The sequence below is a fragment of the Rhinocladiella mackenziei genome, assembly GCF_000835555.1.
Source record: "Rhinocladiella mackenziei CBS 650.93 unplaced genomic scaffold supercont1.3, whole genome shotgun sequence".
Taxonomy (NCBI): domain Eukaryota; kingdom Fungi; phylum Ascomycota; class Eurotiomycetes; order Chaetothyriales; family Herpotrichiellaceae; genus Rhinocladiella; species Rhinocladiella mackenziei.
The window spans coordinates 3,509,863-3,533,432 of NW_013550602.1; the positions used below are offsets into that span (position 1 = coordinate 3,509,863).

Here is a 23,570-nt window from a genome sequence, read left to right on the forward strand (position 1 = left end):
ATCGATGTGGCCAAATTGAAGCTTCTGGGCGGCCAGCAACAATCAGAGTACAATCCACTCGACTCGAACCACGTCTTTGCTGCGCTGTCCTTTCGTCTGTCTTTGGATGTCTGCCGGCAGAACCCCGCCACTCTCTCCCTCACAAGGGAGGCGGTGAATTCCTTTATGAGAGTGGTCATATCTATGGACCACGAGACGGGAATGATGGACACAACGACGCCATCCGAGCCAGTGTTGGCAAAGGCAGCAATGGAGCATCTCTGCATCGAAGGCCGCTGGTCGTTGAGCATTTCCACGCTCTGTATGGTGCTTCTCGAGAAAGGATTGATCGAAAAGGGGCGCAAAGGAGAACTCTATGCTCGATTAGTGTTGATCCTTGCACACGACTGGGTTCGGTGGGTTCGTGAACCAGTATTTCCACCAACCTTTACGGTGTGCGACTTTCTCATGGCATTATATGCTAACGATCATCACGATTCAATTCGAAAGATACCTGAGCAGACACTGGGAGCTAGAATGAACTTCACTCATTTTCTATCGACTGATACACAACTTACCGCCGAGGACATTCCTGCATTATGTCGGGACCTGTTGCGCCGGAGTGCTGCGATGCAGCTATGTTGGAACCAGGAAACATACGATCTACTGATTCCGGTGTACTATGGCACGGAGGATGAGACGTTCGACCCTTCGAATTGCGGAGTCATCGTAGTACAGGTGAAGAACAAGGAGAATGCCACCACACCTCGAGAGATCTTCGGGGAGGAGTTTATCAATGTCAGCCCGAACAAGTCGGATTCGGGCAAATCGAAGGCGACGAGTTCTGATCGCAAGCCGACGAAATTTGTGTTCACTCAGATGGCGAACCCGATCCTGTTCCTCCTCTTCGATCTAGGGGTGGTCAGAAGCAGTGCGGCTTACGCTCCACTTGTTCAAGTGATGCGCAGCGCAAATGAAAAGCAACCTGATTTGTGGGCTATCCATTCACGAGGACACGGCCATACCATCTTTGGCTGCCTAGGGCACTTCAAGGCTACCGATTCGAGCGAGCGGTTCTTTGCCGCGATGCAAACGGGCAACACTCTGGCCGATCGACTCTCTCAGAGAAATAGAGTGTTCTCCGAAATTAATGAAAACTTCAGATATGAGCAAGAGAGTGAGGCCAGAATGCATGAAGTGGAAGCAAGACTGACCGGGTCGAAGGGAAAGGAAGTAGAAAGTCCCGAGGACGAGCAGTTCGGCAAAAGAGCGCACCTGGCATGAGCACGAACATCAGCATAAGCAGTATGAGCAGAAACAGAAGCGCAAACTTCGCCTCGACATCTCCCCGGCGCAAGGTAGACCGTTTCTTTATGACCGGAAAGTGATGGCCCGACGTTCATCTTAGAATACTGGCAAAAGATACTACTTTATCGAGGGCTAATATGGCCTCGTTAATTACTCCCGCTGGAGAACCACCGAACCCTTTTGAGCCTTCGGACCCTTCACTGTCTATTCCTGATCAATCGAGTGTTTTATCGAAGACCCGAACCTGTTCTCATTGTGGTCAAGTTAAGTCAATTGATGACTTTAGACCTAGGCGAGGTACAAGGCTTACAGTGACCTGCATAGAATGTCGTGAAGGCGTATCTACATCAGAGAAGCGGAGTACGGCACCTTTAATGAGCCCCGGTCATGAACAACGCAAACCTGGCTTTATGCAACCGACGGTGACTTTTAAAGCTCGCGGCCGAACTCCTCGGCCTATTCTCCCTCGCAATCTCAACAGTCAAGACACGCCTGCAGAAAGAGATGCACGTCGACGACAAGCTGCAATTAGCAGAGAACATCGATCTATTCGTCGCGGCGGCGGCGAGCCTTCACCCACCCCAAATTTAGAAGAACTATTAAGGACTGCACAAACTCGGTCTTCTCAAGAGGGCAGAGAACATTCCAGTGGAAGGCGGATGCGAATTGGCGGAAGGACCCTCCATTCGCGATTCTCGTCCACTTTGACGGCTACGATGGGCCTTCTCTAGGTGACGAAGGTGGCCATTCTTGGGTGCCGATCTTTCGCTCGAGGCGAGATTTCTACTACGGTGCCGTCAGCTGTTTTCGGACACAGTTCCCCATCACCAATGCCTATACGATCACGGTCCATAAGGTGCAAGGAATGACGGTGAAAAAGGCCGTCCTGAACCTCACGGCTCGTGATTTTGTGGCGGGTCTCAGCTACGTCGCAGTGTCCCGCATCAAGTTACTCCGAGGTATCCTATTCGAAGAGCCTTTTGATTTCGAGCGTTTTCGAGTGAGAATATCTGACACGGTCAAGTCACGCCTAGCCGATCGAGAACGACGTCGTCCCGAGCATGTTGGCTGGACTGAACGGGAAGAGCGTGATATTCCTCTCCGCAGCAGTCCTCCGCCTATTCCGTCCTCGCCAATGGGCCTACCTCAATCCGAGCCATCATTGTCCAGCAACGACTCGATAAGCGATTACTAGCGGGCGAGGTATAGGCCAGAAATCGTCCTGTCCCGCCAATCCGGGAGACTTTCAAGGTGGCATTAGGTAGGTGTCGGAGTAGATAGAGGAGTCCAGAAAACGAGAGTCATCGACGACGAGGTTGACCCTGCTCCCGCACGACCAGTATCCAGCCGAAATAGAAATGGCCTTCGTGTTCCGATAGTAAAATACTCTTCTCCCTTATATGCAACTAATGGATTTTCCCCGTCGATTTCTTCTAATAATCGTACCCCCGCTTGGCTGCCTTTGATAGTGCCAAAGGCCCCTGAGGCAGTCCATAGACTAGATCCGATAGGGATAGTTGTTAAGCGGATCTAGTTAAATACCCTAGCTAATCAAACCCCCGAAGGTGGTCCGTAGACTGGATCCGATGGGGTTGGTTGTTGACAGGATCTAGTTAAATGCTCCGGCTAATCCTCCCCCCGAAGAGGGTTCATAGACTGGATCCGATGGGGGTTTTTGAGCGGATCTAGTTAAATGCCCTGGTTAATCAACCCCCCGAACAGATCGTTAAGTGCTCTAGTTAATCGCACGTGATCAAGTGCCAAGTATCACGTGTTCAGCTCCCCGCTCGGGGCGGTCCATGGATTGGATCCGATGGGGTCAGCCAATTAGAGCACGTGATTAGGTGTCGGATTATAGATCTTCCGGATCACGCGGGCTTGGCTAATCACGTGACACGAGGGGCCTCCTCGTAACTAACTGGATTGACACAAGTTGCATCCGGCTCGCGTTGACGATCGTCCAGATACAGGATAGCGGGAACTTCCACCTCACCCACATAAAAGACTATGTTTGACACCATTGCGGGGTTGCTCGAAACATCTTTTGAATTGTCCGCCAAAAGCGATAGTGCAACCAATGGAACACGCTGGGTAGTTGCTCGAAGCTTTTCGTGGACATGCTGGAGCCCTGCTCTGATGGTTCACTTTCCACAATCATTTGAATTTGCAATTGAAAGTCGGATATGACGCAGAACGGAACTTGTTGTTGAGTATGCGCCAACCACTGCCAGACGGGGCGACGGCCTCAAGTTACTCCGACGAATTGCCACAATACATATGCGCCTGAGCTTTCAGGCTGCTGAAATCAAATCGAGCTTTCAGGTTTCGGGGCCTCCGAAAGCGATTTTGAACCGTGTTTGGGGACAGGCCGTGAAGGTGTCTTGCCATGTCTTCCCAAGCCTCCTCGAAGTCCACCGCCAGCAGCAACCCAGGCACCGTCACGAGGTCTGTGCATCTTGTGTAGGTATGTGCCCTGTGCATGTATCTACCATCCATGAGATTGACACCCACCCTTTAACCCTTCTCTGAACGGCATATCTTACATCTCCGTATCACTATCATATAGTCGTCGCTTCTTGGTCACTGGTTCATTGGCCTCTTCGATGTTGCTCTCTGGCGAACAGATAGTTTGTCCCTCTATGTCATCTTCTGTATCGTCGACGACTATCACTTCGTGTGAACAAATGGGAGATTGACCTGTCGATGATGACTTCGAAGTGGCAGAGCCGGTTGCGAAATCGTTGTTGCTGTCTGCCTCATCGACTTTTCCCGGAGGTTCATTCGAATTGCCTGCAGCTGACATTTTCAGAACTTCTGTCGCGTGCTTGAGACGATTCAGTTCCTCCAGGAGCCTCGACTGTGCCTCTTCGCTTCTGATCACTTTTTGAAACGCTGCAATAAGATATTGCAGGATCTGACCAAAACTATATGACTCCCCGACTTGCTTGATGCCATCTATTGTCTCCAAAAAGGCGTATGGCCACTTTGCCTTCTCCGATGAGCTGAGGATTGCTTGTTTTTCTTTGATCCAGCCAGGAATACCACCAGGAGACCCATGGGGATTAAGCGAATGAACCAGCTGATACTGCGTCGAGACATGTTCCAGAATCTGGAGACTAATATGCAAATCCTCCGTCCTGTCCCACTTAACATCCCTGAAATTATACTTGGGGACGCTGTTCCAACGGATTCGGAGGAACGTACGCAGAACTTGCGGAAGCACTGCTGCTGTGCTGGATGTATCTCCTCTCTCGTTTTCGTTGATAGGTGGCAAATCGAGGACGAAAACGCAATGGCGGACCGAGTAAACTCTTTCATCATCGCCGTCCACTCCTGCCACAAGCACAGCAGCATAATTCCGAAGAATACTTTGTGTTCTTCTCGCCCAGTTCGCCCTCCTGGAGCAAGTCCTGTCGGTGTCGTGCTTACCGAAATGTTGCGAAACTCGGAGAAAGCTTTCCGAAGGCTCGGTCATTCCAATTTTCAGACGGTTGTATATCACCCAAGGAAGTTCCGCTGAACTTAGAACCGACGAACCTTCGGATTTAGTGAGGGCTGGAGCAAAATACTTGACACGTCCACGTGCATCTGGGCATGTTGCGAAGCCGTCTTGCTTGTCTGGTGAGCTCTTGTAAGATTCGGAGCCGAGCCTAGATCGGATAATGGCTGCCGCAAGACTCTGTCTTACAGGCGCAAACCGCATACGCTCGAACAGATCGACAACCCACTCGGTAGGCACCTTGGGGCAATCTTCGATGCGCACCTGTAAAGAACGAGGGCTGAGTTTTGTCCGCTCTCTTAAGGCTGGCAATGCATCGTGGGCTATGGCAATGTATGAGAGCCGATGAATCTGATCCCATTGGCCAGCTCGTTCCCCACGCCCGGGCCTCAGTTGCTCACCATGTGCCAGGTAAGACTCGACTGCAAACGACACAAGAAAGAGCTGTTCAGGGTTTTGAAAGGCATGCAGCTCCCGTTCTTTGTCCGTCCACAGCTTTTCCACAATATTGAGACATTCTGCAGTGACAGACCATGTCCATTGACCGCGAATTGATCTCCACAGTTTCCTGGCGAGCAATTTCGCCTCTTTCATTGTCCTGACCGAGTAGAGAAACTTGTCGAGGTTTGCTAATGTGACATGAAGAGCACATACTTTGTGGTGCATATATCTGGCGTCGCGGAAAGCAATATCTTGATTGTCGAAAAACTTTAGTAACTGAGGGACCCCAAAAGGTTCAATCTGCTCCGTAATATCGTCTGTATCTAGTTCAGGCATTTCGCCAATATCATTTAACTGATCGAAGGTGCTGAAGACATCAGTGTCTTCGGCGAGACTGGGTGAAGCGTTCACGGCCAAAGACAACAGGCTGCTAATAATCTCTTTACGGTAAACATCTCGTGCCCAGTCGAATATATAATCAAGAATCAGAAGGAGGCGAAGTGCCTGATGTTCGTAGATTATATTTCCTTCCCAAAGTTGCAATATGTGCTGCGGGGATGTGATCAGTCTCAAGAGCCAAGGTGCAGCAGATCCGGAACGGCCACTTACATAGTTTGGTTCGGCCTCTCTTTCTTCCACATAAGCGCCCGACAAACGCCAGCTCTCTCCTCTATAGGATAAGAACCAGACGAGAGGCTTCATTCCCGACTGCCGATTCTCAACCGTAGCGTGTGCAAGATTGCGTTGTAGCTCAAGCAAAGCTCGAATGGCGAAGCCAGTCTGTAGATTAATCTTCGAAAACGCGTCTGGACTTTTCTCCGATTTGGCTTCCAGAAGTATGAAGGGGAATAGAAGTGGCTGGCAACCATGCTTGAACGGAGATGTCTTGATCGAGTCCCCGATCAAGTCACCTTGTGGACCTTCAGTCTGATTCAGGATCCTGTCCAATCTTCTCGTGACTCTGAGGCCTATTAAACGATCGGGTTTCTTCCCTATCTTCAGAATCTTTTCAATCTCACTCGGATGCTCAATCTCCTCGTCTGCCCGGTCGTCAAAAAGCGGATTTAAACCTTCATCAGAGCTTTCGCCAGTGTTAGATAATGCACTCGGGAGTCTGTTTTGGCAGGAAACACCGACCGGTCTTCTCCCCGTTTGCGTGACGGGCATCGACAAGCCACCCGAGTTTTCTGTCTATTCGCCAAATCCTCGACGTTGCCTTCCGAAGTAGTTAAAGCGACTTCCAATTCAGATCTCCAGAGGCGGGCGCAGCATTCAGGACGAAACACTAGTTAGCATCTACACGTTCGTGTTGTGCCGACCCAGCTTACCAGACAACCTCAACGCTGAAGCGAGCGAGGATCTCCGACTCGATACTCAAACGCCAACTTGCTTCGTTCTTATTCGCCTCGAGGCATCGACGAGCCTTCGCGCTGATGGCCTTTGCTCGGCTGAGGATGTCTTGCCTCCAGGGTCTTTGTCTGGACTCAATAGTGATATTTGAACGGTATTCATCAATGTTGTGTTCGCCTAGCTTCTGAATATCCTCAAAGTAAGCATCGTGGACCGGGGCTTGACGATCATCAAGATCGTAGAACACCCTATATCGTCTCAACAGTCTGCGTAGTTGGACTTCATCTGCGGTGTTCGCCATTTTGCTGTTCTTAGAGAGTGGTCACTTCAAAGTTCAGAATCCAAGGAAAGATTGACCAATTTATTCGATACCTCAAACCTTGCAGCCAAGACAGGCTGAGTCACCCAAGTGCGGATATGACTGGGAAGGCAGCACCGCCTTCTGGCGCAGCTTGTTCATGATGCTGAGCAGGTCTCAGAAATGAATCAGCCTTGGGAGGGGCCAAAAGAGGGTTCAACGGAGCGGGCCGCTTGATCCGGGAGGGGGGGCCAAAGGCTTTAACCATGGGGTAGGTCCACCCTCATTCAGCCCCCTTTTGGCCCATGCATTTTCGCATCACTAACCCGTGTTTGGGTTCGACCCTCGACAACTCTCCCAATTCGTACGATTTGCTCTCAGATGGCGTCCGACAAGGGATACGACTTCGCAAATTATTGATGCCATGCGAAACGGCCGATATTCCTCTCTTCACGCAGCCGCAGCGGCGCACGAAGTTGACCGAAAGACCTTGCCGACGAATACAGGTTGGTCTTCAGCCACTCCTACCCAAGAACAACAATAGCTTTTGTCACACGAACAAGAAAACGTACTGAGGAGATGGATAATAGACCTTGAAGTTCAAGGACATCCTCCTCCCTTCTCTGGAACAATTTGAAAAATAACCATAATTGGCCGTGCATCTGCACCTGTTCGAAACGGATACGATCACCATTCTTTGCTCGAACATCTCTACGCTATCACCCTATGATCGCTCTTTCCGGGGCAATGATCGCGAATTTCCATCATCATCGAGGTTTAGTCGTGGTCCTAGACCAGGATCATGGAGTCTTACAAAAGAGGTGCCATTGGACAGCAACTTGTCCAGCCACTTTTAGCCCACATGTCATGGTAATGGACAAACGCTATGTGGCCGAATTGACGTGCTCGTCCTAGGCTGCACCAACTCGACGCAACTGGCGCATATTACATCGATCGAGGTTCGCGAAGCCTTGAATTATCCCTCGTCTCTATCTCTGCCTGTCCTACCCTTCTCCGAATTCACGAGGGCTCACGAACTGGACAACCTCGATAACGCCCACATCGGAATGAGAATCATGGACAACATGAAGGGGAAAAATGGACAACGAATGAAACAATCAACGAGGGAATCAACAGAAAGAACAAGAGATATTATCAGACTGGCCAAGTCAGTGGACGGGCAAGCGTGATACTGGGTCTTTGACGATGTGATTAACTGAATTGACTAATCTATTGATATCGACTTGATCGCTTTCAATCGATCAAGGGGTAAGGGTGTGACTAGCAAGATAACAGCATATTCTCCTAGTGGCTGGGCAGCCATGACAGATATGGCCAGAGGGGGAACTGTAGCTGAGCATTGAATAACAACAAATCGGCTTCCTCTTATCATCTATACTTCCTTGCTCAGAAAGGCTCTGGAACCGTGAATAAGTCTACTACGAGAAAGATAAAAAGGTTCTTCTTAAAACATGAAGTCTACCAGGTGCGATCCTTGCAAATGGCAAGGCGGACACAAAACAAAGCTGTGACTTTCACCCGATACCTTGTAAGGAGGGACGTTCGGAAGTCTGTGGACCCCTTAACAACAACTCTGGTCGACGGCGGGTTCGGCGTTCATATAATTGGTTGATATGATGGGCCACGGTCGTCGGCCAGCAACTTGACAACCGCATCGTGCCCTTTCTCTTTCACGAACCACAGTGGCGTCCAACCCTCCTTGTCCTTCGCGTGGACGTCCGCACCTCTGCTGACTAGTAGCCTGAGTACCGCCTCATGCCCATAGAACGTCAGAATGTACGTGCTGAGTTAAGCAGCACCCCAAAATCCATCCTGTTTCACAACCTCAAGCATATTGCCATCAGGGTCCTCCACAAACAGGATATACTCGAAGTCCGTAGTCAACAGTCCCTTGATCACCGCGTCCACTTGAGCCTTTATGATTTTGACGCCGTGCTTTTCGAAGCGGCTTTGAGCGGCCTGAACATCAGGCACGACAAGACCAATGTTCGCGAAGGTGTTGGTCCGTTCTGTAGTTGCGACAAGAGGGTTTTCGGGGTCGGCGAAATGGAACAGTTTGATATGCGTCGCTGTTGTTCTTCTTCCGAAGCAACTCTGCGCCAGTCTGAAAGCCGGTGCCGTTCCGACCACCCTGCGCGAAGCCCATATAAGTAAGGCTGTAGCTGGGTGTGTACTGTATTGTGATTATATGACGCATTCCGATGACCTTCCCGTAAAAGTCCATGGACTTTGTCATGTTGCGGACGTTGAGGCCCATATGATTGATATGGAAGCTTTAACTTCCTGGTCTGCAGGGCCGTTCCGAAGTTCTTGAGATGAGGCCAAGGGAAACCATTGAGCCGCTAGAGCAAGAGAGGATATCAGAAATACTGTTGTTGTGACCATGGCCAAGGTTATGCAGAGAGGACATGAATGTCTTGTTGTTTTGAAGGACGTTTGATGGCCGCCATCATGACATCGAGGTCCTTTGGCAACTTATTCTTGAAATGATGAGAATCGACTAGAATAGAAGTCTTTCATTGATGGGACATCAATCTCCTCCTAAACCCGCATACGCCCGCTCAGCGCCGCATAGCATCAGAATAGGCTAGGTAGTGCCACAAGTCGATATAGTGTAGGGCTACCCATTAAGGGCCGCCAACTTATAGGTCATGATTCCTTACAATGTGGGCACGAAATGAATACTGAATTCTCTGTCACGCTTCCCGCTCTACGCTGATCTCTTGGTGGCGAGCCCCCTGACTCAGGCCACTGCCAAAATATACATAGTTGACTTCTCCAAGCTCGCTTGGCGGAAACCCGGCCAACACTGATTTCCACCCCGGTTTTCTGGTGTGGAAAGGAAAAGGTGGATACCACGGCGGATCGAGCTTTGTGCTCTTTTCTTTGCTGTGGCCTCACTCGCAATCTGATTGGTCCAGGATGGATATTTCGGACCACAGTCCGTTGGCACCTGCCTATAAAAAGGACACTTCCCGGTCCTCTATAGCAGTGTTTTCCCACTCCCTATCCACAGCCAGCAGCTACTACAGGTGGTTCGATGACGATGCTAAATTCAGCTAACTTCTTCATCCGAATTCTCCTTCTGACTTTCACAATATTACTTAACAGTATCCTCCTCTATCTCATGTTCATGAGGGACGCCATCAGCACCTGGATGTTGAGGTCGAAAATTTACTTTGCCATGCTAGTTCTCATTGCTATTATCCACCGACTTCAGGGAACGGATGCTTTGAGGAGGACAGCTGTGTGAAATGATGTTTCCAATCCACTCGCATAGGTCGGCCTAGAGCCGACAGGGAGCATGATGGGACCGGCACGGGTTGGATATCTGGAATTTGTCAGGGCCATTCTACCGTTCTCATCCAACATCTCCACCACCTATAATTCCATTGGTCTTCCTGGACAAGACTGGGCAGATCGTCTGGCGAAGGAAGAGGGTATTTCCAAATTACACTAGTATTATTAGAAACTTTGACCAAATCACCAGGCAATGTGCCCAAGATAGCAGCACCGAAGGTAACGCAGGGGCACAATTTCGACTGCTACAGATCACACCCTTCTCACTCTTTACGCTACATCTTGTTTCTAGAACTCGAGATAGCCTGGTTGAAATCCCTGCATTAGAGCCTTCACCTTCCATTAACTCCACGCAGGACCCTCACAATGGCAAATACCAGTGCTCCAGCGCTGCAGCTAGTGTTTGCTCAAAGTCACCCCCGAAGTTGGCAAGATTAATTCCGAGGCGGTTGAGATGTGGTCACGAATGAGGGTGTGTACATATCCTAATCTCAGTCTTCTGCCAAAAGACCGATGGTTCCACTACTGTTGCTGGGTCAATTCACCATTCCTCCTTACTGATTTTCTACCCTTTCGCAGTCGTCTACTGATTCGCATTGTCGTCCAAGAGATGTTTTGATGTCCTCTACCATGCAAAAAGCTGAATTTATCTATCTTCAACTGATTGCGGCGCTAAATAACGCATTGTCTCGCAGCACCGATGTGACAAGATCCAGGGAAACTCTTCTTACAATCCATTCTCAAGACCTTATCGATGCATAGACGCCGATCTTGAACGCGCACACTGAAGGTTTCATCGAAAGAGTGTGGTTTACGAAGGCTGACGTTCAGAAGTTTCGAGAAAAAAGCATTCCCTCTCTGGTTTCGCCATTCTGGCGGCTAGTTCTGCATAATTATCTGTCGAACAATGAACAGTACCCCTTTACTGGGAAAGGGTTATCACCCCCTATGCAGGATATAGCGGAAGAATGGGAGTAGAAAAGGGGTCAACCAAGCATGTATTTATACCGGCAATCTGGCAGGACCAGTTGCCAAAGAGACAGAGCATTCAATACATCTCATTTGCACCCTCAAGTTTGATATGAGGTCCTGCCTCGCACGTATGAATAGAGAACGAATGGCACAGCCCTTCGGCGTCTCCGCGACCAGCTCATAGGTGAGATCCTTTGATCTCGAAAGCACTGATTAGCCGCAGGAAGATAGTATACATCTCCCTGTTAGCCAGCAAACTACCAGCACACATCCTATACCCTACACCATAGCTGAAAATGGGCGCATCAGGCTGTTCGAGCCACCGCTCTGGTCGGAAGATGAAAGCATCATTTGCACCCCATACCTCAGGGTCCATGTTGCAGGCCCAGGCATTGAGGAAAAACACGCTCCCCGCTGGAATCCTCACTCCATTGTAGAATATGTCCTTGACGCTGGCCCGGGGCAAGTTGAGTCTGAGCACGCTATAGTAACGTAGGAACTCCCGAATCATCGCCACAATATATGGGATGGACTGATCATCCTCAGCGTCGCAAAGGATCCCTGCTTTTTCCTGGTCATACGCCTCCCTTATTGCTCGATATGCTTCCTCCTGCACGTCGGGTCTGCTGGCCAGTAATGCCACACTCCATGTCAGCAGCGTTGCCAATGTGTCCAAGCCGGCATTCAACATCGTCAGAGAAATGCTAATCAATTCCTCACGGGACAGTTTTGCGTCTTTGTCCCTAAGGACATTTGCCTGAATGCACGGTTTATCCAGACCCTTTTCCATACGAGCTTCCAGATCATCGTTTAAATAAATATCTCGTCGGTTCCGCATTTCTCTGGCTTTTGCGTTACCGAAGTGGAATGGGTTTAAACGCAGGATCGGGATGTAGTCTTGGAGGTTTCCTGTTGTGCTGCGAAAGCCGCTAAGTTCTTGCTCGACATGTGTTATCTCACCGAACAGCTCGTCATCCTGACTTTCCACACGGATGCCCCAGTTCAGTGTTAGTGCAAGACTTAGACTCAGTCTCTGTGCCATTGCTCTGGGATCCACTCCCTTCTTTCCAGCAGCGCCCTGCTCGAGACATTCTCTAACAAATGACCGTGACTCAATATCAATATGCTGCGTGTATGTCATGACGCTCGGTCTGTTGAGAGCCGATGCTGCTGTCTTCCGTCGCCGCTTAAGACTCTCGCTGAAAGGAGTGGTGCCAATTGTTAAGCCCGCAGTCGAGCTGACGATTTTATGGAATGTGTAGAACTCTGGCCGCGAACTCAGTGCTTGCGAGTTTGCGCTGAAAATGTCCTTCGCGGCTTTGGCACTGTTGATAACGACAACCGGGACATTGCCCAACATGATCTGATAAACGGGTCCGAACTGGAGGGCCCATTTGCGGTACTGTTCAGCGGCATTGACTCGTATCTGGGGAATATTGCCAACCAAAGGAAAGCCCCTTGGTCCCGGGAGTCCTTTGATTCTGGCGGAGGAACGGACATACTCCGTTGCGCATACATAAAGAAGGGCAGGTATCAGCACCACATAGCCGATAAGTAGGTATATGTTTACTGAAAAAGAGAATTGACAGAAACGAATCGCTTGGTCGATCATGCTGGTTTATCTTGGGGACAAAATTATCTTGAATTTAGGTGGAAGGATAGGAGCCACCAAAATCTCGAAATGTTCGTTATAACTGCACAATACCGATATGCGGAATTTGAAACGCTCATCAAGAGCCAAGATCAAGGTGGTACGGAACTGAACATTCATGAGGACGGGATATTTCCTTGTCGGAAGATGGACCGGTTCGGGGAAACCTGGTAAAGCCGGTGGGGGAGGGCTCTACCCTAGATCATCTTCGTTGCCAAAACCGAGAGAGCAACTGCAATCGCTCGTTCAAAGCGGTTTAATGCTGAGCTCGCTAGTCCATTTCGAAAGCTATGTGATTGGCTTTCTCTCTGATAGCATTATCGTCACACAGCCCTCCGTTTGAAATATCCGAAACCGTAAAACCTGTTGATCTGGCTCCATTGAGAGCTAGAGAGATAAGGCAGCTTCCTCATCCACGATATTAGTGTCTTATTGACGCCTGAAATGAGAACAGAAGACGGCATCTCTCAGAAAACCTGTTTTTTCGGCTGCATAACTTTGAGATACTCCCTTTTGTTGAATCCGAGTATCAGGTTGATTACGCCAGATTCTTCGCAATGGGCACCCCTGGCGAGCAGGTGAATTTTATCCCTTGAAGCTGCTATCGGCCCATCAATCTTAGCCACTATGAGGGTGCGCTGACAACAACCGTAGTATACGGCGCGACTGGCCAATATTCCGGTGAATCATGTCGCCATTTCAGTGCCAGACATTGAGGCTGCTATCAAATGGTACACCGAAATTCTAGGCTTCCGTAAATTGCGGAAGTCTGTTCGTGTCCAGGATCGAAAAGTCAACCCCAATGCCAACATCTTCAAGATCTACGGCGACCGCCTTCATGAGGCGAAGGTCGCTTATTTGAGTGCCTCGAATGGGGTGGGTATTGAATTATTCCAGTTCATCGACCCGCCATTCAAGCAGCAGGCGGACTTTGACTATACGCGTGGCGGAGTCTTCCATGTTGGCCTTACCGTTGCAGATCCTGAGGAAGTATGTAAGAGGGCGGTCGCCGCGGGAGCCAAAAAGATTGGACAGAGCGTCGTCCCATATCGACATCTTGGAGAGGACGACGTGGCGCTCTATATGCAGGATCCATGGGGCATGGTCATCGAATTGATGAGCTGCAGCTTTGAGCAGTTCTTCGCTAATCGTCCCGAGAGTTGAGCATGGGGCTAGACGCAAGGATTGCTCTTTGCAACCCGTCCCGCCCACAAGAGCATTGCTCCTCCTCTTAGCCCTTTCCACAGCCTATTTCGCAGGATGTGCGGTGTACAATCTGTTCTTTCATTCTCTGAGCAAGTTCCCCGGCCACCGTTGGCTAAGGTGTCTACGCTGTGGTGTGTTATTGGAAACTTTCTTGGACGTAGGTTGACGTACCCCATATGCTTTCTAACCGTTCAACTTCCACCTTGATTTGAAGTCTCAATCTCGGGCGACAGCAGATTCCATGGCACTAACAGTTCCCGGAACTACAGGTAAATCTCATCGCATCCACGCTGCAGCACATGAAAAGTACGGCCCCGTTGTCAGCGTAGTGCCCAATGAGCTGTCTTTCGGCAACCCGGCCGTCGCCCGGCAGATCTACACGTCGAGGAGTCTCGTCAAGGAAAATGCGTTCTACGGATCCAAAACGCTCTATGATCAAATGCACATCTTCGCCGAGAGGCACGTCGAAGCCCACTCGGCTCGCTGCAAGATGCTCTCCAAAGGCATTTCCCGTGCTGCCATGTACGACTTCGAATCACATCTGGCACGAAAAGTCCGGGCAATGTTGGATCAGTGATCTGTTCTTACGAGAACCGGGAACTCGGTCAATGCATTTATGTGGTCTCACATGATTGGGTTCAACACGATTTACGGGATCATGTTTGGCGAGGATCTGAGAATCGTCGAGACCGGCAAAGAGCACGTACATGCGGTCGTGGCGTCCGACATTCAAATATAAACAGTTCTTTCGGAAGATTGCATTTTGGGGCTGCCATCTGCCGGGCAGTGTGGGCGACATGCTCCACGATGTCAAGGCCGGGAAACAGGTCTCGCTATCCCACATCAAGGCCTGCCATGCGTCGACCAAGATGACACGATATCTCAATCAGGTCATGAACTCTGAAGATAAAGGTTTCTAGCGGCCATTGACAGACTCAGGGCTGGCTGAAGAAAGTACGGGAGGCATGATCGGTGGCAGTGGAACTATAGGAAACGCATTTACCTATTTGCTCTGGGCGAGTCTGCAAAATCGACGGGTGATTGAGTCGCCGCACAAGGAGATCGACGAGGGCATTTCCGGATCTGACCAAGGAGAGGACCACCATACCATCTTATCTTGGTTTCAGCAAGCTACCCTATCTCCAGGCGGTTTTCATCGAGACGCTCCGACCGTGCCTGACGATTCCTGCGACCTTGCCTCGGACTGTTATTGAGGACGTGACTCTGGACGGTGCCTTTGTGCAGAAAGGTAAGGTGGTAGGAATGCAAAATTACGTGACAACGAGAAACTGCGGAATCAGGCTCTCACTCCTCTTTCCCTCGGCAGTCGGCAATGTCTGGGCTCTTACCTTGCCGAGTTGGAGCTGACACTGGCCTCGTCCGCCTTTTCCTTCCGTTTTGATGGTGAGATCGACTGGGTCCAAATGACGCCATCCGATATGGAGATTCATGATACCTTCACCGGGGGGGCTGGTGTCGGCAAAGCTTTGGTTGAAATTGAAAGAAAGACGAGCCATTAAAGGATGATGACCACCGACAGGGACATGGAAATGTGCAATGGCACGGATTGACAAGCGATCCGCGGGTCCTCTGCTAGTGTCTAGTTGAATATTATCAATGCTAAGAGTCAAAAAGAATGCAATAAAAATCAGGAAACTATGGCTAACTGAGCCAAGAATGTTCGCATCTCGAAGGACTATCGCGTTCGTCTCCCCACGTCAGCTCGGTCGGATCCATCGGTACTTCGATCACTATCGCTCTATTCTCAGAACAAAGGGCCCCGTTCAATTTGTTTTTGTCGCCTACAGCCAGAGTTCTAGTGTTTCACACGTGCATTTCCTTCGAAAATACCAGAGTTAAGTGTCTGCCTCACCTAGCTCCCTCTTTTCGTCCCTCCATCTTATGGCATCCTGGGGAAAATGTGGATACTCCACTTCCACAACCATCACACAAACCTTCCCTGGACCCCGGGGAGCCACTCACCTTGTCCTCCACATTCCCCACGTTTGACACTTCGGCTATCTGAACATGGGGTTGAACATGACCTTGAGTTAGTTGAAGGCAATATATCCAAGAAGACGTCCTTCATCATGAAATGCAAAACAATCGACCCGGAGGCCCGAGATACGATCTTCTTATCCCTCCTCAGGATCCTAGTACTCCCGTAGGAGATCGGTTATTCTAGCATAAGTCACCGTTATCTACTTCTATTCTCATCTCAAGACTTGCAATTGCCTCTACATTTCTACCTCGCCCTCCTACTCTAGAATGAAGCTACTCTCTATCCTTCCCTATTTCCTTGTTCCTTTATCGACGCTATTCGATGGGGCCTTGTCCCAAACTACCTCCAAATGTGCACCTACTACGTTGACCACCAGTACAACTCCGGCCCTGAGCATTACAGTCATAGCAACCAAAAATAAAAGCTCCGTTTTCCAATGCTGGCAACTACCGCCGTTCTATACATCAGAAGTACCGGGAATTGCAGGCTCACTAGCAGTCTTCCTTGGCAATGCCTCGAACTCGACATTGAGTGTCTCTCCGCCGAGATACTACGCTGGCCTACATAACGCTCCTGTAGCTCAGGATGTTCAAGTTTCTTTCCCTTTGGACCCGGGACGAGTGGCGCTAATACTTCGAATAGATTCGTCTGGTTCATATCCGACCTTATCCATTTCACACTTCCAGACAGCACAGCCGATGCGTGGATCCAAGGCGGGAAACATGGGCTTAGATATGCTGAAGACACAGCAGACAAATCGACGTCTGGACATATTAGCACATTCCCCAGTGACGAGGCTTCCGCTGCTATTGCTATACCATTTGCGCTGGGGGAGGAGTTGAAGCATACGGTGTGATATGATCGTCCTTGTCAGTGGAGCGAGAATTTGGGGTTCCGAAATGCTGAGTGACTGTGGTGGAAAGACATGGCTAGCTGGGGAAAAGTGGATGGGATGGGAGTTAACGCAGTGCCCGTCGGATCTACTAATTAGTACAACCCCCTCTAACTTCTCCGTAACTCGCGCTAACCCCTTTTTGGCCGTATACCACTATTCCATACACCTTTCCCTTCCCCAGAGCCTGTAAATCCATATTCAGTATACTCATTGACGAGGCTGTTGCTGTGGGGACCTCCCAACGAGATAGGTCCAGCGAGGCCAGAATGTCTTTCAATCATGTTGACGACACGTATTTTGTTCAGTGTATATTCCTGCTGCTGTCTAATACTCTTCCCACCTGCAGAACTCTGTTTGGTACCATAACACAGTCCACAGACTTTTGCCCAGTCACGACTGTAACACCCAAATATCACGCCACGAATTCCCAGCCATCGCAGAAGTGGCAGGAGGGGCGCTGGAAGGGGGCTGGACGCCGAAAACAGGCAAGGAGATGAAAGGATCGAAAGGTATAAGAAGAGCCTTCGAACCCTTAGATAGAGAGATAGGTTTCAGTCTATTGCCATTCCATACCATACCTTGTGCACTCGCAACGATTTATGATCCTTCTCCCTACACCCCTCGTAACAGATTCGTTGGTATCGTTGTTACACATCCTGGCGTGCTATCGTGCCTCCATGCTCTGCACCCCGATCAAAATCACACACATGACGTTGAACAGTCTCCAGATACCCGAGAAGGAAGATACGAAAATAAAGGTACGAATGGAGATTGGGAAGGATCTTGTAGAATTAGTCATAGCTTTGGACGTGTTCACAATGAGCACGACTTGCTGTTGAATTTGACAGCCGAGTCACTATTCACACAGAAGGTGATAAGGCAGTTCTGAATATGAGTTCTTGATGACGCTATCATGTCCTCCAGTGAAACGCGAACGGGACACGCCGGTCGACTGGGTCTACCACATCTGTTTGACCAAGACTCAGCTGTCCCCTCAAGGAACATGCATCCTTCAAAGACAATCTATTTTTTTTCTGAGGCCCACAGGCCCATGAAACTCGATCGGCACCGTGGACAGTCAAGTTCGAAACGATGCGCGGATTTGGCACTCAAAGTCGCCCCATCGGTGCCTAGTAGCTGTTGGAGACGGTCGGGGCCATGCCCTGCCCGGCAACTTCCCGTTGCTGCCAGTGGTCTTCCGATATCGATGCAATTGGACATGTGCGGTAGTAACTAAGTCACCGTTGTTGCCGGCGTGCGCGGGGTTTCTTGGCGACCAGCTCGGATAGCACCAATAAAGATGCAACACTTATTAGCCTACTTTCGTGCATCTTGACGTTCTTGCTTACCTACGAAGTGATCCTCGAGTGCACGCATCAAACACAAAGTTCTGGCCAATGAGAAGCCGTGACGGCGGGAAAACTGCATCACGTGATGAAACTAACAGGGATGACGTCAACTTTTGGCCAATCAGAGGCCGATGTACAGAATAAGGCTTATCACGTGATTAGTATACTGAATAGTATTTTTCGCTTACTAATTAAGGTGTACAGAATAGCCGCTGCCCTTGCACCTCGCTCAAACAGATTCAATCCTCTCACATTCAGGATGGGGCCGATCTTTGTACCGGCGGGGTATCGGGTGGCTAATACGTTCGCTAAACTCCCTCCCCGCATCCGCCAATCTCGGTGTCGGCGGCTACCATGATTACTATTCATCCTTTCCAACCACCCAGCTGACTGACCGCAAGTCGATGACTTCGACTTCTTGAACGAAGAAATACCAGGCCCTCTGACAATCCCTCGGACTTGACCTTCGAAGAGAGGAAAGAAGCGTCGATAATGCACCATCTCACCTTCTGCTCTTCGTACACCGTATCGATAATATGTCGGCCGCGAATTGAGAGCCTCCGAGACCTTTCCTCCAGGTAATTATTACAAGCCTGGACAAGCTGCTTAGCATCACTGCTGTAGCCTTACTTACCCCCGCAGCGGTTCTTCAGTGAGGTTCACTAATCAGTTCGGGCGGATGAACCTCTCTGGCAACACGGGCGGCATAACGTGCAATGTCTCTCACAATGCAGTCCTTTTCGAAGGACCCATATAATGATCGAGCATAAAGCACCCTGAAGTCAATCCTGGACAACCTCATGCAATACGTATTGATCTCTAATCGCCCGCCTCATCGGTCTCTGGGCGGCGATCTCGATATCCTTTCTGCATCTCAGTACCCTCATGCTTTAACACAACCATATGAGGAGATGGAGCAGAGCCCTCGCAAGAGAAAAGCGACCTTGTCGAGTCACCGCGATGGTAGTCTCTCGCTTGCTAAGACCAGGAGTGAAAGTACGCCATCTTCAGCAAATGAAGCCGAGCAAGCCCAACCACAGAAGAAAACGAAGTCCACCAAACGGCCATCCAATGAAGATGAACAGACCGAGACCAGGAAACAAAGGGGCAGGCCCCGTCTAAACACTCAAGACGAGACCGCCGCCGACCGCCGGCGAACACAAATTCGGTTGGCACAGCGGGCATACCGGCATCACAAGGAAACCACTATTTCCACCTTGAAAGCCAAGATCACCGATCTCCAAAGCACCATCGAACAAATGAATAAAACCTTCCTGACCCTGCACGACAACATGGTCGATGCCGGCATCCTGACGTCCCACTACTCGTTGGGCCGTCAGCTCCAAGCGGCAACCGAAGAGTTCATGCAAGTAGCGAAGATGGCGTTGCCAGAATCCGACGAGGAGAACATCGCCAAGATCACCAGGGGTGAACCCAAGCGGTCCTCTCCCGCTTCCGTGAATCATGAAAGTAACAGACGTGGCAGCGCTAATGGTTGAAATCAAGATGGAGGAGCCGTCCCCAAGTATTGTCGAACAAGGTCTCATTGAACGGCTGAATAGTAGCAAGTTCCCCTTTATTGAAAAGGGGTTATCACCCCTATGCAGGATTTAGGGGTAGGAGGAAAAAGGGGTCAACCCAACGTGTATATATACCGGCAACCTGGCAGGACCGGTTGTGAGGTATACAGAGCATTCAATACATTTCAAGTTGTTCCGCGATTCGACAGATCTTTTGTGCCGTTCTTTTTCAGTTATGATGCCGAGGTGACGACGTTGCCGGAGCGATGTATGGGCAAGAGTCCATACAAGCCGATGAAGGCCGGGGAGTATATTCTGGAGAGGCCGAGGGCAACAAGTGGGATGATGGACGTGAGTATCATATCGACAAGTCAAGAAGGGCGGGGATTGTGATTACTCATCTTTGCAACAAATGAATTTGAGGGCACCCCAGGTCGTGTACATGTTCCCCTGTTGAGTGACCCAAGTGTTGCGCCATCCAGGTCCTGGCCAATCAACTTGCTTCCTCGGTAGTGGAAACATGCGGATTACTATACAACTGATCTCTTTAGATCTTCCCCCGAATCCAAGCACTCTGCGACCTCATCTTCTCTCGCATATTACAACTTTGATGATATATCATGCGGAGCTATCCCCGTGTGCTGCGAAATACAGCAACAAGTATCTTCCTTGCAGTTGTATAATCTGTAATCTCTTTGTATTCCTCTACCTGATATCATTCGGGCTTGCTCCAACTCCCATCCATCTAGTCTATGCACTACGATCCCTACCTGAACCTCCTTCCATCCAAGCCAACCATGCCCCTCTACGCCTCTGTGCACGTCTCTCCTCCCATCCCCATCACCGGGCCCGGCGGCAAACCTGGCGGCCTCTGGTCCCCCATCTCCTGCACACTAATCCACACGGCCACCCACGCCGTCCTCGTCGACACGCCCATTACAAAATCCCAAGTCGACGCTCTGATCACCTGGATTGAACAAACGCTCCACAAAGGCACCCAGCTCAAGTACATCTACATCACGCATGGACATGGCGACCACTGGTTCGGCATCGGCCAGCTGCTCAAGAAATTCCCCGGTGCAAAGGCCATCGCGACCAGGGGAACGATCGAGCACATGAAGGGCCAAATTGAGCCCAAGACATTCAATGCGATGTGGGGATCGCGTTTCCCAAACCAGATCGACACAGACTTTGTGTTTCCAGAACCGCTTCCGCAGACGCCGAGTAAGAAATTCTACCTCCCCAGCCCTGAGAAGGAAGACGGCTACGAACTCGAAGCCATCGAAGTCGGCCACTCGGACACCCACTCCAGCACCGTCCTCTGGGTGCCCTCCATTCGCCTCGTGGTAGCGGGCGACGTCGTGTACGGCGACGTGCACCAAATGCTCGCCGAAGCCAACACGCACCTCCTGCGCCTCGAATGGGTCCGTGCCATCGAACAAGTCATGGCACTCCACCCCGTCGCCGTGGTGCCGGGCCACAGGAAACCGCACGAACTGGACGGCGCGTGGCATCTTGAGAACTCCCGCCGGTATATCCTGGATTTTGACCGGTTGGTGGAGAGCGGGAGGATCAAGGACGGGAGGGAGCTCACGCGGGAGATGAAGAAGCTGTGGCCGACGAGGCTTAACGACGGGGCGTTGATTTTGGGGAGTATGAGTGCGTTTAATGGGAAGAAGGCGCCAGAGAAGAAGTTGTAGTAGTAGCAGTAACCTTTTGGGGAGGGCCGGAGGTGAACTCAATCACAAACGTAACGCTGGCGCTATGTAGAAAATTTATTTGTACTGTGAAAAGCATTTCGTTCTCGTCTGGCGACAAGCTACTCCAGTTCTAGATGTCGCTTACGGACGCTATGGCTCTATTTACCTTCATCTTCCCCATGGTGAATTACGCAACGTTCATTAGCTCCTCAATTCTGTGAGTACGTACGGGAAAATAACCACGCGCGCTCTCCAGAACACCAAGACTCCCTGAGGCAGACTAAGCGGGAACAAAAGCACCCCGTTCTACTGTATGAGCACCCTAATACTCAACAACGCCATGCTAAAAAGCCATATCTTTGCAGAACTCTACGACGTTCCATCCCAAGTTTAATTTACCTGAACTTTGCATAGGCCGTACTCTGACTCGCTGTCAAAGGGCTCCCTCCAACACCTCCGAGAGGTTTCAGGATGGTCAACTATTACAAGGCATGGCATCGTCCGCGAGAAAGCCGGAGAAGAGCCGCAAACGCCACTGCTGGGAATGTCTCCACCGCCGTCTGGTCTGCGACGCCACAACTCCCGCATGCAAGAGGTGTTCTACATTTGGTGTTGAATGTCCGGGCTACGATGATGCAAGGCCTTTAAAGTGGATCAAGTCAGGTCCGAAAAAGTCTCACCTGGTACCATTGTTGAAGTTGGGGACGAAATGCAATCGAAATTTGACGATGATGGTTCCCTCAATTTTGGAAAGGTGCTCATTCCTCGCGCCGACTTAAGGACAGATATCTGCGCTGTCTTTGAGGCCGCTCAATACTGCAAGTACAAGCGGAGAGATCTTTCTAATATACACAAATGGCAATCTAACTGAAACAGTCAATTCCTGCATATACCAAGATCTGGCCGCGACTCAAGAGCCCGGGTCCACTCCTGAGGTATACCGAATCACGTCTAAGCACCTCCGATGTCTTCCAAAATACCCTAAACATTTACAATTGAGCTTTGTTTGTATGACCCTTAGCCACCGCATCAACAAGATGGGATATGAACCTCAGTGTACCTCCCTGCTTGAAAGATTTTATCGCTATCGTGACATTGCCATCCGCTCTCTTAATGAAGAAATAGACGTGAAGCAAAAGCGTACGGGAGATTTGGTCCTTGCTGGAATTCTGACTTTTTTGCTTGCAGACGTGGGTATTTCCTGCGCAGCAATGGAACTGATTGACCGTGCTATTATTGAACTGGCGAAATCATCTCGAGGGCATGCAGAGATTGATTTGGCTTCGTGGAGGTATTCGAGCGTGGTCGAGCTCCAAAGTAGTGGAGCCGCTATTGCTTTGCTTCGTCTTGTATGTTGCCATGGACAAGATTTCTGGTGAAGAAGAAAACTGACCTCACACCGGGTTGCAGTCTTTGGCAATACAACATCTCCTGCATCTGACCTCGCCATGGCCACTTTGCACCTTGACAATCTCGACTACCCTTTGCAACTCTATTGTGCGGGAGATCACCGAACGTGTCCTTCTTTGTTTGTCGCGGAGATCATCAGGATAAATCACCTTCGCTCGCGAACCACGAAAGACGAGTTCACGGATGAGAATCTATCGCAAGAGACGTACGAAATATTGCGCCGCATCGAAGAGTTTTCGCCGGAACAGTGGTCTGAAACTAAAGCTTCGTCACAAAGAGATTGGATGCTGCTAGCCAACATCTACCAGGCTCCTGTGGCTCTATACTGCATCTCTTCACTCCAGAGCCTGTCGGTGCTGCACCACGATGGGCCATTGAGTGTACAATGTGCCATACATGGTCAGCGGCTGCAAGTACATCTTGACCAAGCGTCGTCATCGCTGAGACTGAACCAATTCCTGCTCTGGCCACTGGTGGTTCTCGGTGTGGAAGCTACACATGGGCCCACAGGTGTGCGTACTTTTGTCAAGAAGCTGCTAACTGAGATGGAGCCGTCGTGTAGACACCTGTGCGCCTCTGACCGCCAAATCCGTTCTGGAAAGATTCTGGGTTTTGGGCGGGACTAACTGGGATGCTTGTTTCGATAGACCATATGCACTCTCGACACAG

The 23,570-nt window shown here is 50.2% G+C and overlaps 8 protein-coding genes across 8 annotated transcripts; 5 read left to right on the forward strand and 3 right to left on the reverse strand.

Annotated features, from left to right (window-relative positions):
• Positions 1–1,661: 1,661 nt before the first annotated feature.
• On the forward strand, positions 1,662–2,482 carry Z518_04805 (uncharacterized protein; the record flags this gene model as incomplete). The annotated part of the gene is made up of 2 exons (XM_013418511.1): positions 1,662–1,935; positions 2,019–2,482. The coding sequence occupies 2 exons, from the start codon at positions 1,662–1,664 to the stop codon at positions 2,480–2,482; spliced, it is 738 nt and encodes a 245-aa protein (XP_013273965.1).
• A 1,344-nt stretch (positions 2,483–3,826) lies between these two features.
• Positions 3,827–6,878, reverse strand: Z518_04806 (uncharacterized protein; the record flags this gene model as incomplete). Its single annotated transcript, XM_013418512.1, has 3 exons — positions 3,827–5,776; positions 5,837–6,308; positions 6,556–6,878. The coding sequence occupies 3 exons, from the start codon at positions 6,876–6,878 to the stop codon at positions 3,827–3,829; spliced, it is 2,745 nt and encodes a 914-aa protein (XP_013273966.1).
• A 1,806-nt stretch (positions 6,879–8,684) lies between these two features.
• Positions 8,685–9,153, reverse strand: Z518_04807 (uncharacterized protein; the record flags this gene model as incomplete). Its single annotated transcript, XM_013418513.1, has 2 exons — positions 8,685–9,027; positions 9,071–9,153. 2 exons carry the CDS (start codon positions 9,151–9,153, stop codon positions 8,685–8,687), a joined length of 426 nt encoding a protein of 141 aa, XP_013273967.1.
• A 2,193-nt stretch (positions 9,154–11,346) lies between these two features.
• On the reverse strand, positions 11,347–12,780 carry Z518_04808 (uncharacterized protein; the record flags this gene model as incomplete). The annotated part of the gene is made up of 1 exon (XM_013418514.1): positions 11,347–12,780. The coding sequence occupies one exon, from the start codon at positions 12,778–12,780 to the stop codon at positions 11,347–11,349; it is 1,434 nt and encodes a 477-aa protein (XP_013273968.1).
• Positions 12,781–13,376: 596 nt separating this feature from the next.
• On the forward strand, positions 13,377–13,983 carry Z518_04809 (uncharacterized protein; the record flags this gene model as incomplete). The annotated part of the gene is made up of 2 exons (XM_013418515.1): positions 13,377–13,397; positions 13,474–13,983. The coding sequence occupies 2 exons, from the start codon at positions 13,377–13,379 to the stop codon at positions 13,981–13,983; spliced, it is 531 nt and encodes a 176-aa protein (XP_013273969.1).
• A 283-nt stretch (positions 13,984–14,266) lies between these two features.
• Positions 14,267–14,602, forward strand: Z518_04810 (uncharacterized protein; the record flags this gene model as incomplete). The annotated part of the gene is made up of 1 exon (XM_013418516.1): positions 14,267–14,602. The coding sequence occupies one exon, from the start codon at positions 14,267–14,269 to the stop codon at positions 14,600–14,602; it is 336 nt and encodes a 111-aa protein (XP_013273970.1).
• Positions 14,603–19,071: 4,469 nt separating this feature from the next.
• Positions 19,072–19,770, forward strand: Z518_04811 (uncharacterized protein; the record flags this gene model as incomplete). Its single annotated transcript, XM_013418517.1, has 1 exon — positions 19,072–19,770. One exon carries the CDS (start codon positions 19,072–19,074, stop codon positions 19,768–19,770), a length of 699 nt encoding a protein of 232 aa, XP_013273971.1.
• An 818-nt stretch (positions 19,771–20,588) lies between these two features.
• Z518_04812 (uncharacterized protein) lies at positions 20,589–23,527 on the forward strand (the record flags this gene model as incomplete). Its single annotated transcript, XM_013418518.1, has 4 exons — positions 20,589–21,450; positions 22,368–22,631; positions 22,680–22,844; positions 22,902–23,527. The coding sequence occupies 4 exons, from the start codon at positions 20,589–20,591 to the stop codon at positions 23,525–23,527; spliced, it is 1,917 nt and encodes a 638-aa protein (XP_013273972.1).
• Positions 23,528–23,570: the final 43 nt, after the last annotated feature.